This window comes from Erpetoichthys calabaricus, chromosome 1 (assembly GCF_900747795.2).
Source record: "Erpetoichthys calabaricus chromosome 1, fErpCal1.3, whole genome shotgun sequence".
Classification (NCBI taxonomy): Eukaryota; Metazoa; Chordata; class Cladistia; order Polypteriformes; family Polypteridae; genus Erpetoichthys; species Erpetoichthys calabaricus.
Genome location: NC_041394.2, coordinates 151,503,002 through 151,517,099, shown reverse-complemented (window position 1 = coordinate 151,517,099; position 14,098 = coordinate 151,503,002). Strand labels below are relative to the sequence as shown.

General features: G+C 36.6%; 1 protein-coding gene across 1 annotated transcript in view; it reads right to left on the bottom strand.

Moving 5' to 3' along the window:
- Positions 1 to 14,098, bottom strand: part of nup107 (nucleoporin 107) — a 102,680-nt gene that overhangs the window by 87,259 nt on the left and 1,323 nt on the right. Inside the window, exons 2-7 of the mRNA XM_028807287.2 lie at positions 12,267 to 12,352; positions 9,950 to 10,045; positions 9,081 to 9,190; positions 6,785 to 6,917; positions 6,269 to 6,372; positions 2,980 to 3,107 (exon numbers count right to left, since the gene is read on the bottom strand). Of these exons, the coding sequence (XP_028663120.2) occupies positions 2,980 to 3,107; positions 6,269 to 6,372; positions 6,785 to 6,917; positions 9,081 to 9,190; positions 9,950 to 10,045; positions 12,267 to 12,352 (657 nt within the window). The remainder of the gene's footprint in view (positions 1 to 2,979; positions 3,108 to 6,268; positions 6,373 to 6,784; positions 6,918 to 9,080; positions 9,191 to 9,949; positions 10,046 to 12,266; positions 12,353 to 14,098) is intronic.

The window sequence follows — 14,098 nt, the reverse complement described above, 5'->3', positions numbered from 1 at the left end:
AAAAAGGAGGTAATGTCGTTTTACTCGCTGTAGATTTTACTCAAACATTACCAGTTATTCCACGAGGGAGACCAGCAGATGAACTCAACGCGTGTTTAAAATCCATGCTTCTCCCACGGTCGGTTATATGTCGCGTGTTCTCGGGTAGGTACACCAAAAAATGTATACATTTAAGCATGTAATGGGCAAAGAAAAAAATGAGGTATACCCGAAGGCACTGCAGTAGTACTCAATGTAACTTTACTTCTTAAATGTTAATGTTTTACTGTTTAATAATTTATACGCTTCTTATATATTGTTCAAATTCTTTTATGAAAATAAAAGTGACAGCGCAATGCACGATAACATGGAGTGAATACATCATACGCATCTGCCCACGGCCGCCCTGGTGTGCGCAGATAGGAGTTGATTCTAAAATAAAATAAACATAAAAAGAGTAATACATTCATCACCCATAAAGCGGATAGCAGACGTGACGTATTATATGTGTACCACATTTCAACTCAATACGTGAAACGGTTTGCAAGCTACATGTGATTTAAAATCCTGGACAGACCAACAAAAAGCCACGGTAGCAAATTATTGAAGAAGATTTTACTGTTTAATAATTTATATTTCTATGAAATGTGCTTCTTATATATTACTTCATATTCTCATATGATAATGATGTTAATGTTGTTTATATTGATTTCTATGTTATTGTAAGTGCATCTATGTGTGTATATGTATGTATGTGTATATATATATATATATATATATATATATATATATATATATATAAAAAAAATATATATATAAAAAATATATGTGTATATGTATATATAATATATCTGTATATGTGTGTATATGTGTGTGTATATGTATATATATATGACAGCAACACTCATAACAATGACAACACAATTACATTGACAATCATGTTACGTTATTTTTAAAATGTTTCCTTTACTTTTTCATAACCTCTTTAACACACTACTTCTCCGCTGCGAAGCGCGAGTATTTTGCTAGTATAGTATATAAAACAGACACTTACTTTTAGGCTCTGTCAAAAAAAAAAAAAAAAAAAATTTACATCTTAATGTCCTGCCAATTCCCTATCTACTATGCAGTGTGACAATACAAGGTCTACAACCTCCATCCTTCATGACCTGCAACCTAACATTATAAGCATTTACCTTGTAGCTGCACTAGGGTTTCATAAAAGGGTGGGCCTGGTGTTACTTATATTTTTAAGTACATTTTTTAAAATATTTTAAAAGGCTAGCATCAGATATTCACCACCCCCTCCCCAGTCTAGTCTGAACGTATTTTAATTAACACCAATTTAAATCTGCTTATAAAAGGTTACAGTAAACCGAACGTACATCTTTTGATGGTATGTATGAGATACCAGTTTATTGCAAGGTACAAACTATCAAATACAGTAATACCTGTTGTAATTTTGATCAGTAACACATAACACATGTGTTTGCTGCTAGTAGTGGTAATGGCATTCCTTATGTGTGGACAGCGCTTAGATTGTTGTGCTGTAAGTTTTATTGAACTCACATTTTGAACATACTTCACGAGTGAATTCCCAGTCTCGGCAAATCAGTCCTCAATTGGGTTATCACCAAAATGTACTATATTCCAGTCACACACCATTATGTACTGTACCAATATGCTACAAGATTGTGGTCTTTACTGGCTATTAGAAAAGCTGGAAACTTTAGTACCGATTGAGTTGGTGACTTGGGAATATCATAGAAATCTGTGCCCTTGGCAGAGTAGTTGTAGATTTTCCAGTATACTCAATGTAGTACTGTTGGCAAACATATCTTTAATGGAATGAGGGATTTATTTGCTATTAGGGCATCACTGAAATTTTCAGTGCCAACATCAGACTAACTCTTTGCAGTTGTGTATGTTTCCTTTTGAATATAGCCTAAAGCACTTATTCTGCATTTTTCACATTTCTCTCCAATAGGACAATGAGTGTGTGTCTGATAAACCAAAGTCAATCTTATTTTCTAAAACCTGTTAGGAAGACATACACAGTAAAATCACCATACAGTACATATTGTGGTGGATGGCCAGGACCCTTGCCCAACCGGGACACCCCTACAATGGAAGGATAAGGGGAGAAAGCATATTCAGGGAATTACCTTCCCCGGAACACTTAGAGGGCAGCCCCATTGGCTTGCAGCAGAGTCATGGGTTTGAAGCATGGAAGCCCAACCCTACTGGGGCCCATGGCCACTGTCAGGGGGCACCTGGACAATTGCTCAGCCCTTCAGTGCAGCATTTCTGCCACACCCGGAAGTAGGTCATCGAGCACCTGGAGCACTTCTGGATGCCCTATAAAAAAAAAAAAAAAAAGGGCAAGCCGCCACTACTCCAGAAGCCAGACTCTGGAAGAAGCAAATGAAGCTTGAGGGTTGGGAGGAGGTGGAAGAAACAAAGAAAGAAGAGAGAGAAAAAAGGACTGTTTTGAATTGTGTTTGGTACTGTACTAAAGCGCTGCTCCACTGAAATAAAGCCTCTGTTGTGCTGGGACTTGTGCCTCTGTCTGTTGTGTTGGGTGTTTGGAGAGATGTGTGCCCCCTTCAGTCCACAATATATAGACTTTCCATATACATTTTAAGGGTTAGTTTATAACCATAACAATAATTTTAACACTGGTGATTTTGGTATATTAGTTCATTTTTTTCAAAAAGAGACATGTAAAGTAAAATGCATGTATGCAATATAGAGAAAGCCAGTCTTTTAAAAATAAATAAATAATTTTTAAAATGCTAAGCTACGAAACAAGATAGGTAAATGAGCAAAGTAGGTGGACACAGGTTTACCCAGGTCCAATACCAGTACCACATCTGAACTATCCTTTAATTAATCATACAAATAAATATCACAGTGAATCAAATATTAAGGTTGTGACTGAATGAAGATTCAACTCCTAAACAAGAACTAATACTACAAAAAGAAAAAAATGCAGCAGACCTGTACAAGGAGGCCAACAAACGCCATGTTACTGTCTCATGCTGTAGTAACCACAGCAAACTGGCTGTTTTTGAAAATTTTTGATGACCAGGAGTTGTTCGGGTCACTATTTTCTTCAGCATATTAACCTACAGATTAAAAGAATACAAAAGCAGCACTTTACATATAAATAGTTTAAATTAATCTAAGAGACTAAAACTATTTATGTTCTAATAAAATGTACAACAAAATCAGTAATACAACTTTATATGTAAATCACAGTGAAAGAAAATTTATGGTGTCTTTGCTTCTTCCTAATATGGTTATATAATATACATTGCTGTCCACTAGCTACTAAAGGATTTATCGTGGTCACAATCACGGACCCTAAGGAATTTAAAACAGCTTAATACAACAAGTTGTAACATTTAATTTTAGTCCAGACTCTAACTGATCAGCTGTTTCAATATGTTTGCCTTTTGGGTGGTGGGGAATGCTGATGTATGTGGCTTAGCAAGAAAAATCCTTTTTATATGAGGAGAGGGGGGAATCTGAAGGGTCTAGAGGTCAGAGTGGAACAGATATACAGTGGTGTGAAAAACTATTTGCCCCCTTCCTGATTTCTTATTCTTTTGCATGTTTGTCACACAAAATGTTTCTGATCATCAAACACATTTAACCATTAGTCAAATATAACACAAGTAAACACAAAATGCAGTTTTTAAATGATGGTGTTTATTATTTAGGGAGAAAAAAAATCCAAACCTACATGGCCCTGTGTGAAAAAGTAATTGCCCTCTTGTTAAAAAATAACCTAACTGTGGCGTATCACACCTGAGTTCAATTTCCGTAGCCACCCCCAGGCCTGATTACTGCCACACCTGTTTCAATCAAGAAATCACTTAAATAGGAGCTGCCTGACACAGAGAAGTAGACCAAAAGCACCTCAAAAGCTAGACATCATGCCAAGATCCAAAGAAATTCAGGAACAAATCAGAACTGAAGTAATTGAGATCTATCAGTCTGGTAAAGGTTATAAAGCCATTTCTAAAGCTTTGGGACTCCAGCGAACCACAGTGAGAGCCATTATCCACAAATGGCAAAAACATGGAACAGTGGTGAACCTTCCCAGGAGTGGCCGGCCGACCAAAATTACCCCAAGAGCGCAGAGACGACTCATCCGAGAGGTCACAAAAGACCCCAGAACAGCGTCTAAAGAACTGCAGGCCTCACTTGCCTCAATTAAGGTCAGTGTTCACGACTCCACCATAAGAAAGAGACTGGGCAAAAACGGCCTGCATGGCAGATTTCCAAGACGCAAACCACTGTTAAGCAAAAAGAACATTAGGGCTCGTCTCAATTTTCCTAAGAAACATCTCAATGATTGCCAAGACTTTTGGGAAAATACCTTGTGGACTGATGAGTCAAAAGTTGAACTTTTTGGAAGGCAAATGTCCCGTTACATCTGGCGTAAAAGGAACACAGCATTTCAGAAAAAGAACATCATACCAACAGTAAAATATGATGGTGGTAGTGTGATGGTCTGGGGTTGTTTTGCTGCTTCAGGACCTGGAAGGCTTGCTGTGATAGATGGAACCATGAATTCTACTGTCTACCAAAAAATCCTGAAGGAGAATGTCCGGCCATCTGTTCGTCAACTCAAGCTGAAGCGATCTTGGGTGCTGCAACAGGACAATGACCCAAAACACACCAGCAAATCCACCTCTGAATGGCTGAAGAAAAACAAAATGAAGACTTTGGAGTGGCCTAGTCAAAGTCCTGACCTGAATCCAATTGAGATGCTATGGCATGACCTTAAAAAGGCGGTTCATGCTAGAAAACCCTCAAATAAAACTGAATTACAACAATTTTGCAAAGATGAGTGGGCCAAAATTCCTCCAGAGCGCTGTAAAAGACTCATTGCAAGTTATCGCAAACGCTTGATTGCAGTTATTGCTGCTAAGGGTGGCCCAACCAGTTATTAGGTTCAGGGGGCAATTACTTTTTCACACAGGGCCATGTAGGTTTGGATTTTTTTTTCTCCCTAAATAATAAAAACCACCATTTACAAACTGCATTTTGTGTTTACTTGTGTTATATTTGACTAATGGTTAAATGTGTTTGATGATCAGCAAAAGAATAAGAAATCAGGAAGGGGGCAAATAGTTTTTCACACCACTGTACAAGTTGAGAGCCGGCAATCAAGAGCAAAGCACAGTGCTAGCTAACCATTGAGATTTGCACCTTCCTTGAGCTTTTCTAAACTTTCTTTTTCTAATTCACAATGTGATCACGTTTTTGTTTTTTTTCTGGCCGGGACACCACCACATCTTCAGTTGTCCATCCACTCTGTTTCTGGTGTCGTTTGCATGGCCCATTAATCACTTCTGCTGGCCCCTTGATTTGCATAAAGCATGATCTCAGCGTAACACTGAGCATGTAAGTTAGCATTATATTAATAATTGACAAATTAAAAAAAATCTCTGGTAATTTTCATTCAAGGTTTAACCCCTATATATCAATATATAAAATGTCACTACTTAATGGATATGTACTGACCTAGATAGACTATCCTGCCAAATTTCACCTTTTTAACTAAATGGGAAATTGTGTTTTTGTTGATAAATGAGGGAGTCAACTTTGTATTATATTCATAAAATGTATTTATATTTATTAGATTTATATAATATACATATTTTTCCTGTTTATGAAATCAGCTTGTTTCCTAACTCAAAACACTTGACCAGTGTCTTCTGCAGCCAGGACAGGCTTACCATAATTCAGTAAAGCAAAAAATTGGCTTAGAAAATTGATACATTAAAAAAAAAAAAAAAAATTAAAAAAAACAGCATAACCTGCAAATTGCTGTTTCCAACTTCTTTGCAAAATTATGGAACTATGATAATTGTTATTTTTTTAGTTATGATTTAAAAATTAACAATGATCAGCTACTAAAAAAATTAAACAAACATGGAAAACAAGTAATTTCTTCACATGCTCATCTAGAGGGAGCACAGGTCTACATTTAGTAATCAGCATCTTCCATTGATAAATCAGTGAACCTCCAGGAATAAACCAGTTTCTCCCCCCATAATGCTAAGAGCATAGATATGCATTATATCATACCCATATAGCATAAAACACTGTACAGTTAGAGAGAAAAAAAAAACCTATATTGTCCAAATACTAATTCCTCACACATGTAAACAACTACATGAATAGGAATAGGTACAAAAACAGTTTTTTTACTAAAATTCCTTAAAAATCTACCAAAAATGTATGCCCATTTGATAACCTTAAATTGTCATACCTGTTCCTCACAAACAGTTTCGTACTTCCCCAGAAGATCAAATATTGTACTTGAGGAATGCTTCAGATAGGACTGCAGAAAACTTGCAAACATGCTAACTGAAGCTACAAAGTAAGTAAGAGTGGCATAGTTGAAGTGCGACAGAATAAGATTGATTAGTCATGCATTATGATTCAAAACACAAACAAAATAAAAACAAAAGTGGAAAACATGTTCAGCTTTCCTCATATGCACTTTTACATTCATTTACAGTTTAAAACTATAGAAGTGAAACAGGAGAATATCTAACATTGTGAGATATTACACCCCTGTGTAGAAATGAAGCTGGGCTTCTTTTATAGGATAATGCATGTTATGAGTTACACCAAAATGGGTCAGCTGCTACAAATTTCTATCTTGCATTTAAAGTGGATGTAAAAAAAAATTAAAGTACAGAACAGAATGTTTAATTGATAAAAATAACACAAATATTACTTAAGCATTACATTTTGCATTAACCTAGTTCTGAATATTTACCAGCTTCTCCTGGATCCTCCTCCTTCAGCATGACTGCACTCAGTGTTACATCTTCTGTGAAACTGCCCTCAGGTATGACTGCTGGCTGAGGCAAGTAAGAAAAACTGAAGTTCCAATCACTTTCATCCAGATTCTGCAGCCAAAAAAAAGTCAGCAGAGGACTGGACTATAAATAACATTGGAAAAAAATCATCATACTGTAAATACTTTAAGTATACTTTTAACACCAAGATTAAGAGATCAGTCTCACATCTTCAGAATTTCCTGAAGGGGTACTACACAATGTATTTATGACCAAACAGACATGCACAGGACACAAATTCTTCATGATATCAGGGATATGAAGGCCTTCATATTTATTTTGAGTCACAAACAAGAGAAAGAAAAGGCAAAACTATTTTCTCTGAGTCACAGTGGGCTGGAGCATACGACGGCAGTATGAGGTGCAAGGCCAGAAGCAATCCTAGAGAGAACACCAGGTTCATTCCTCATTCATGCACAAATTCACACCAACCCTTTACACTAATTAACACGTATAACTTGAAGATAATGAAAGGGCCTGGGATTTAAACCCATAACACTGCATACTAACCACTGCACTACAATGCTGCATATACATTCATTTCCTCTTCTAAAAAAATCAAAACCTGAGCTTTCCCAATAACAAGAAAATAGGTAAAATAAGCACAATAATAAAGACAATTGCACATGTTAATTCTTATAAAAATCAACTTACAATTAAAGCAAACACTACGTATAACAGGAGGATTACCATTCAAGAAATTTGTCACACACTGTTGGTGTAGGCTAAACTAACTTTGCCAAACTATTCAAATAATTTTAAAGAGAGAGACCCATTAAAAGCAGTTTTAAAAGAAATAAAAAAAAAAAACTATTACCTGTATGAATAACAAAAATAAGGAGGAAAAAACAGAAAGGCTGACATTTTGATTTGAATTAATACCATGTTTGTGTGTTATTAGACAGGAAGTAAGAGTCCCACTGAGACTACTATGGTATGGTATCTCCCCATAGGATTAATAAAGTTTATTCAGGTAATGCAATGCACACTTGAAATCTTTTTTCACCTCACAGAACAAAGTACATATCTTTAACTGGTTTTTTGTATGGACAGAATAACAAATCGAGAGCCAACCAGAAATTTACACAGCATATGAACACAACACAGAATATATTCATATTTGGAGCAAAAAAAAAAAAAAAAAAAAAAGAAGAAGCTGAGTTAAGTCTATAAAATAAAAAGAAAAATGTTTTATTGAACTGCTCATGACAAAATGCTTTCCATGATCATAAGAAACAGGCAAACAAATGAAAAAAATCTGGATTCAGTGATATTCAAAACTAACGACAAACCCCAGCACTTTTAATGTGATGCCTGCAAATTTTTTTGCAATTTTTTCCCTCTCCTATTTTTAGCCTAGTTTATATTTTTTCTCACAACAGAGAAGAAAGCAAAACTCCATTTTACTGTAAAAAATTTGACTGCCATTACATTTTTTTAACCTCTGAAAAGAAAAGCTTTGGAGCCCACATGTAATAAGTGGTTTGTTAATATTGTACAAAACTAGACAGAGTCATTTTGATTTTCAGATATACTTTTCAGAATAAAGTTTTTCAGGAGAAAAATTACTGCTCTAAATAGTTCTGTAAAACATTACAGCTCATGACTTACGAGACAGGCATGAATCCAATAGGCTACACATTAATCTCAATCTAAGCCTGGCTGTTGTGCTTAAGGAATAACTTTAAGCAGATATTTAATCTACCATTTAGCTAAAAACATTCATGTGCTTTAAAACCTCTTTAAAAGAGGCTGCAGTTTACCTTAAATTCATGAAATTATTTTCACAACAGAGTAATCTGAAACAATATTTCAGAGAAACTCAGATTTGCTTTACAGTTTCATATATCTGATAAAACTGTTTTCACTGTAAGCTATATTTTCCTTACATCCCCTTTCACAATGATACATAACACTATCACTGGAAAAATGCAAAAACAATCCCAAATACTGCACAATAGCAATTCCAGTTAAAAGAGAACTCTCCTCTCTCTAGATACCAACTGGGCTTCTGACTAGGAGAGCATCTTCTTTTCACAGCAGGCTTTCTCCATTTTACCCTTGCTACAAATGATTAAGGCTCCTGGACAAATTAAACACAACACTCACCTCCCCTAAAACCAATTATTAACTTGTTCCTCCATAGATTTGTTGGAAGCTATTTTGTTTCCAACTGACAGGACAGACCAATTCTTTGAAGGGTGTGCCACTTACCATAGACATATTGGATATATAACCTGGCTTCTGGAAATGTCTTGGAGACTTCCCTGCTGATGGCAAAATAGCCGATACATCTGGATATTTCAAAGAGCTCCGAGGGATAACTATGGAGAAATACATTAAAATGAAAAACCATAACATACATACCAGTGCACACACATTGAATTGCTCCATGTGTCAAGTGACTAAGGCTGAAGGAAAAAAATAATTTGCTAATACAGTTCTATTGACCTATAATGTACTAGTGTCACTTTTTTCTTGCACCCAGTTTCCTATGGGATAACCTCCAAGCCTACAAAAACCTGTATTGACAACAGTTCATAACAAGAATAGAAAAATATAGAAGTCAAATCAGAGGTTTAACACCACTATCAAAACAATGCATGCAAACATTAGGAAGTGTTTTATAAAATATAAATAGCATATTAATCTCCAAGCCTCCTAATACAAATCAGGGTCATGCACTCTGGTATGTACAATGGGGAAGGGTTTCTTGAATATTAGTGAACTGACCTTAAAAAAACATATGTAGAGTATATTATCACTTCTTTTTCAAATAGGTTCAGTGCAGCAATGCTAAATCTTACAGATAACAAACCATACTCTCGTCTATACAGAAGTATCTTGTAACAAGTATGATACAAGAATAGCATCAATCTTCCTATTGTGAATCTTGCTTTAGTGGTTTATCAGGAAGAAACAGTATATCATAAATACAGCAAATCATGCTATTTCAATAAATATTTACTTATAAATAACAGATTACTGAAAGGCTCCACGGACTGAAAAAAGAATCTCTATGGTTACTCACTATTGACAATCCAAACATGTGACTAATATAATTGTATTCAAGGGGAACTTACAGTTTTGCTTCAATAGAGATCCTAAAGGTCGTCCCAATAGCGGAGTGCGAGTAGGAGTGACACTGAATTCTGGGCTGTCGCCATGAGATGACATAACTGGAAACAGAGTCAAGAAACTCAAACCTGTTCTCAAATTACGTAAGCATTTTAATTTTAAATCTGCTGCTGCATTAACATATCACAAGATGTTAGAGCACGCCTGATAACTTTAATAAAGGAGAAGGGAAAAAGCTACAATTTATCAGAAGAACATTCCCACAGCAAAGACAAATGAAGATGGAAGATCGACATACACTCTCTGAAAGTTTCAGGAAAAGTTCTGCTGAATATAACTGAACTATCATTCAAGGTCTAATGTATATTAGTATGTTTTATTTTTATCTACTACTGGGTGTTTCATAGACAACACCAATACACTTAAGTGCAAAGAGAAATTGAAAAGGAAAACACAGAACCAGAACATACAATAAATATCAGATTTAGTGTTCCCTTTACAGGTGAGAAGTACTATAGTAAATGTGAATGAATGATATCAAAAACGATCACGCTTGTTTGGGTGGTTGTGGATCAGGGTATAGAATTAAATGCAACTGTTGTGAGTCACTGTGATCAAGACTGATTAAGACCCAACAGATGATAAATTTGCCTTCTGTCTGAACTTCAGTAAGTCAATTAAACTGTACAAAAATATTAAATACAATTTACCACAGGTGCGTAACACATTGTAATGATACGTATCATACAAAGTCACACAAAATTGCCTGAAGAGCAAATTATCTGGATATACTAGAAAGAACAGGTGCTTTATGATATTTCTCATCCACACAGCGCATGTTCTGTAAGCAATGTGTCAAGTCTGTGCCTCTATATATACTGAACAAGTAAGCCCGCGATTCTCTAGAGAATCGTAAATCCAAGAATGGCAATCAGCTTCTGTTCAGTCCGATATTTGTATGGATGAAATATCATGGAGGGTGGGTGCGTCTGGGGAATTAATTGTCATTTAATTAAATAAGCATATCTGTACTAAAGCGGTTTCGTTTTGTGGAGACGTGATCCCGTTGCCTTTGTTGACACCGACTGCTGGCAGAGTGGAGCACAGCAAGTTTAGTTTACAGGTTGTGGTGTTCGTGTGCCAGCCACTGAGTCTGGGAAGCCGCTGGGTTTGAGTCTGTGACCGTTGTGATCTATATTACTGGCACAGTGGATTAGAGCAAGTGTAATGAACAGGTTGTGTTGTTTGGGTACCACCTACTGACTCTGGGAAGCCGCTGCGTTTGACTCTGGGGCGTGCCACGGCGCAGTACGTATGCGCCTCGGTGGGATGCCGTTGCGTTTGACTCTGGGGCACCACAGCCTGCGAGTTGTTTGCTTCTGGTGTTTGTGAAGCGCATTGTAGGAGCCTCCGTTTATTGTTTTTATCCACTGACTCTGGGAAGCCGCTGCGTTTGACTCTGGGGCGGGCGCCATGGCGCAGTACACATGCGTATCCACTGACTCTGGGAAGCCGCTGCGTTTGACTCTGGGGCATACTGAATATGCCAAAATATCAGAACTATAATACTGTCTACAAAATAGCTTCATTGGTAATATTTGCAGTAACCTTACACTTGTTTATCACCACACTCAAATGCTTAAGATGAACAAAGGATGCCCTCAATAACTATAGAATACAGACTACACCTTAAATGAATACATCTTTATCATTCCACTTCAACTGCCTCCCATGATCTTGACCAAGTGACATGCACCAAACTCTTTAAATTGTCCTTGTCTTTCTTGCATGAATTTTCAGACCTTAAAGATCAGCTTTCCACATCAGTTACATTACTAAAAGATATGTCATAAAAATTTGCATTGATCATTTAATATTAAACATTACATTCTCCTTTAGTCAGTTCCTGCTTTTTCAAAAGCTAGCTAATAAATACCAGAATTAACACCATACATGAGCAGTAGAAAACAAAATGAGTTAACAATCAAAAGAGAAAGAAAATGAAGGTAAAACAAAAGAAGCTTAGGCCTGCAGTTATTTGTATTCTTATACCATAAACGATCAAAATAAAAAAGCAGTTAGCTGACAGATGATAGCCTCGGATCAAGCTGAAGATATCCACCAGAGAACAAAGGGGAAGTAAGTTTAAGCAGTACAAAAAGAAACATTACTCTTCCTTCAACCAGAACACATAATTCCCGAAGTATGCAAGCATCAAATCAATGGAAAAGGAGAAGAGAGAACACTAATAAAAGTGTACTGTAAAAACAGTAGCTTGGGTCAGCTGATTATAACCACTTTAGTTGCAAACTGAAAGGATACTTGAAACTTTCTTCTGTGCACTCTTTCTCCGGGCTGTTTTTGAAACCTCTGTATCACGTATGACTGGAGAAAGCAGTTCATTGCAACTACAAAAACAAAATTAAAAAAACAAAAACAAAACACATAGTCAAAAGATTATTTCAGGGAAAATAATTTCTCCAGCTATACTTGCTAGACTAGAAAACAGTTTAATTCATTCTCCATTTCCAGTTATTTAAATAATTAATTCAATCATTCATTCAAGAGAGTGAATTACAGCAGTAAATTATCCTCTCGTAATGCGTTTTTGACTTTGGGTAAAAAATGCAGTAAAGGGTCAACTAATTAAACAATAGTTCTCTGATATATAGGTAAAAGTTATACCCTCTTTTACAGTACACATTGCAATTAAATTCAACTCAATTTTATTTTATCAGCATGGTATTACACCTAAGCTAAAACCAGCATCACATTATCCAACTTTTAGTCTAAGGGGACCTCAGAGCTAACGGCTGCAGTTCCTGATCATGTCACCACCTTGAGGATGTCAGGTTACATGCCTTCAGTTCACAAGGAATGAAAATTTACTTAGCTCTGTGTATACTTTTCAGTTTCGTTTCACCATGCTGACAGGCAACAATGTACTAACTTTCCCTTCACCCATATAAATTAAGATAGATAGATAGATAGATAGATACTTTATTAATCCCAATTGGATTTTCGCATTCTCCAACAGCAGCATAATGATACAATAAATAATATTAAATTAAAAAGAATGATAATAATGCAGGTGAAAAACAGACAATAACTTTGTATAATGTTAAATGTTAACGTTCACCCCCCCCGGGTGGAACTGAACAGTCGCATAGTTTGGGGGAGGAACGATCTCCTCAATCTGTCTGTGGAGCAGGACAGTGACAGCAGTCTGTCGCTGAAGCTGCTCCTGTCTGGAGATGATACTATTTAGTGGATGCAGTGGATTCTCCATAATTGATAGGAGCCTGCTGAGCGCCCTTCGCTCTGCCACAGGTGTTAAACTGTCCAGCTCCATGCCAACAATAGAGTCTGCCTTCCTCACCAGTTTGTCAAGGCGTGAGGCGTCTTTCCTCTTAATGCTGCCTCCCCAGCACACCACCGCGTTGAAGAGGGCGCTCGCCACAACTGCCTGATAGAACATCTGCAGCATCTTATTGCAGATGTTGAAGGACGCCAGCCTTCTAAGGAAGTATAGTCGGCACTGTCCTTTCTTGCACAGCGCATCAGTATTGGCAGTCCAATCTAATTTATCATCCAGCTGCACTCCCAGATATTTATAGGTCTGCACCATCTGCACACAGTCACCTTTGATGATCACGGGGTCTATGCCTCCTAAAATCCACCACCAGCTCCTTGGTTTTGCTAGTAATTATTATTAAATTATTATTTCATTATTATTAAACATTCAATACGTTAAAAAGGGAGCTAATGTTTTTCAGTAGAATAGTACAGAGTGGATTTGTAAATAGCAGTGAGAGTGGAATTCATCCCTGGTTACAGAATTTTCCATTTTGGAGCTAGCTATAAATAAGGGCTGCCAACGACCCTGTCCATATTTTAGTTTGTTGCAGTACCAATCATCCCAGAAATAAGCAAGACCTTTACTCTTCATTAAATCTTTAATCACAGTGATTAAAGGGAACATGACGGATTTGAAAGAGCAGGAATGAAAGGAACTGCAGAATATGATACAATCCACTATACATTCAGGAAGCCTTTTCACAACACAGAAAGGATAACAGGTTGTGTATGTCACAGACAAGCACAGAAATTCTGAATTACCCCCAGGGCTCATCAAATTATCTGTAGCATGTGTA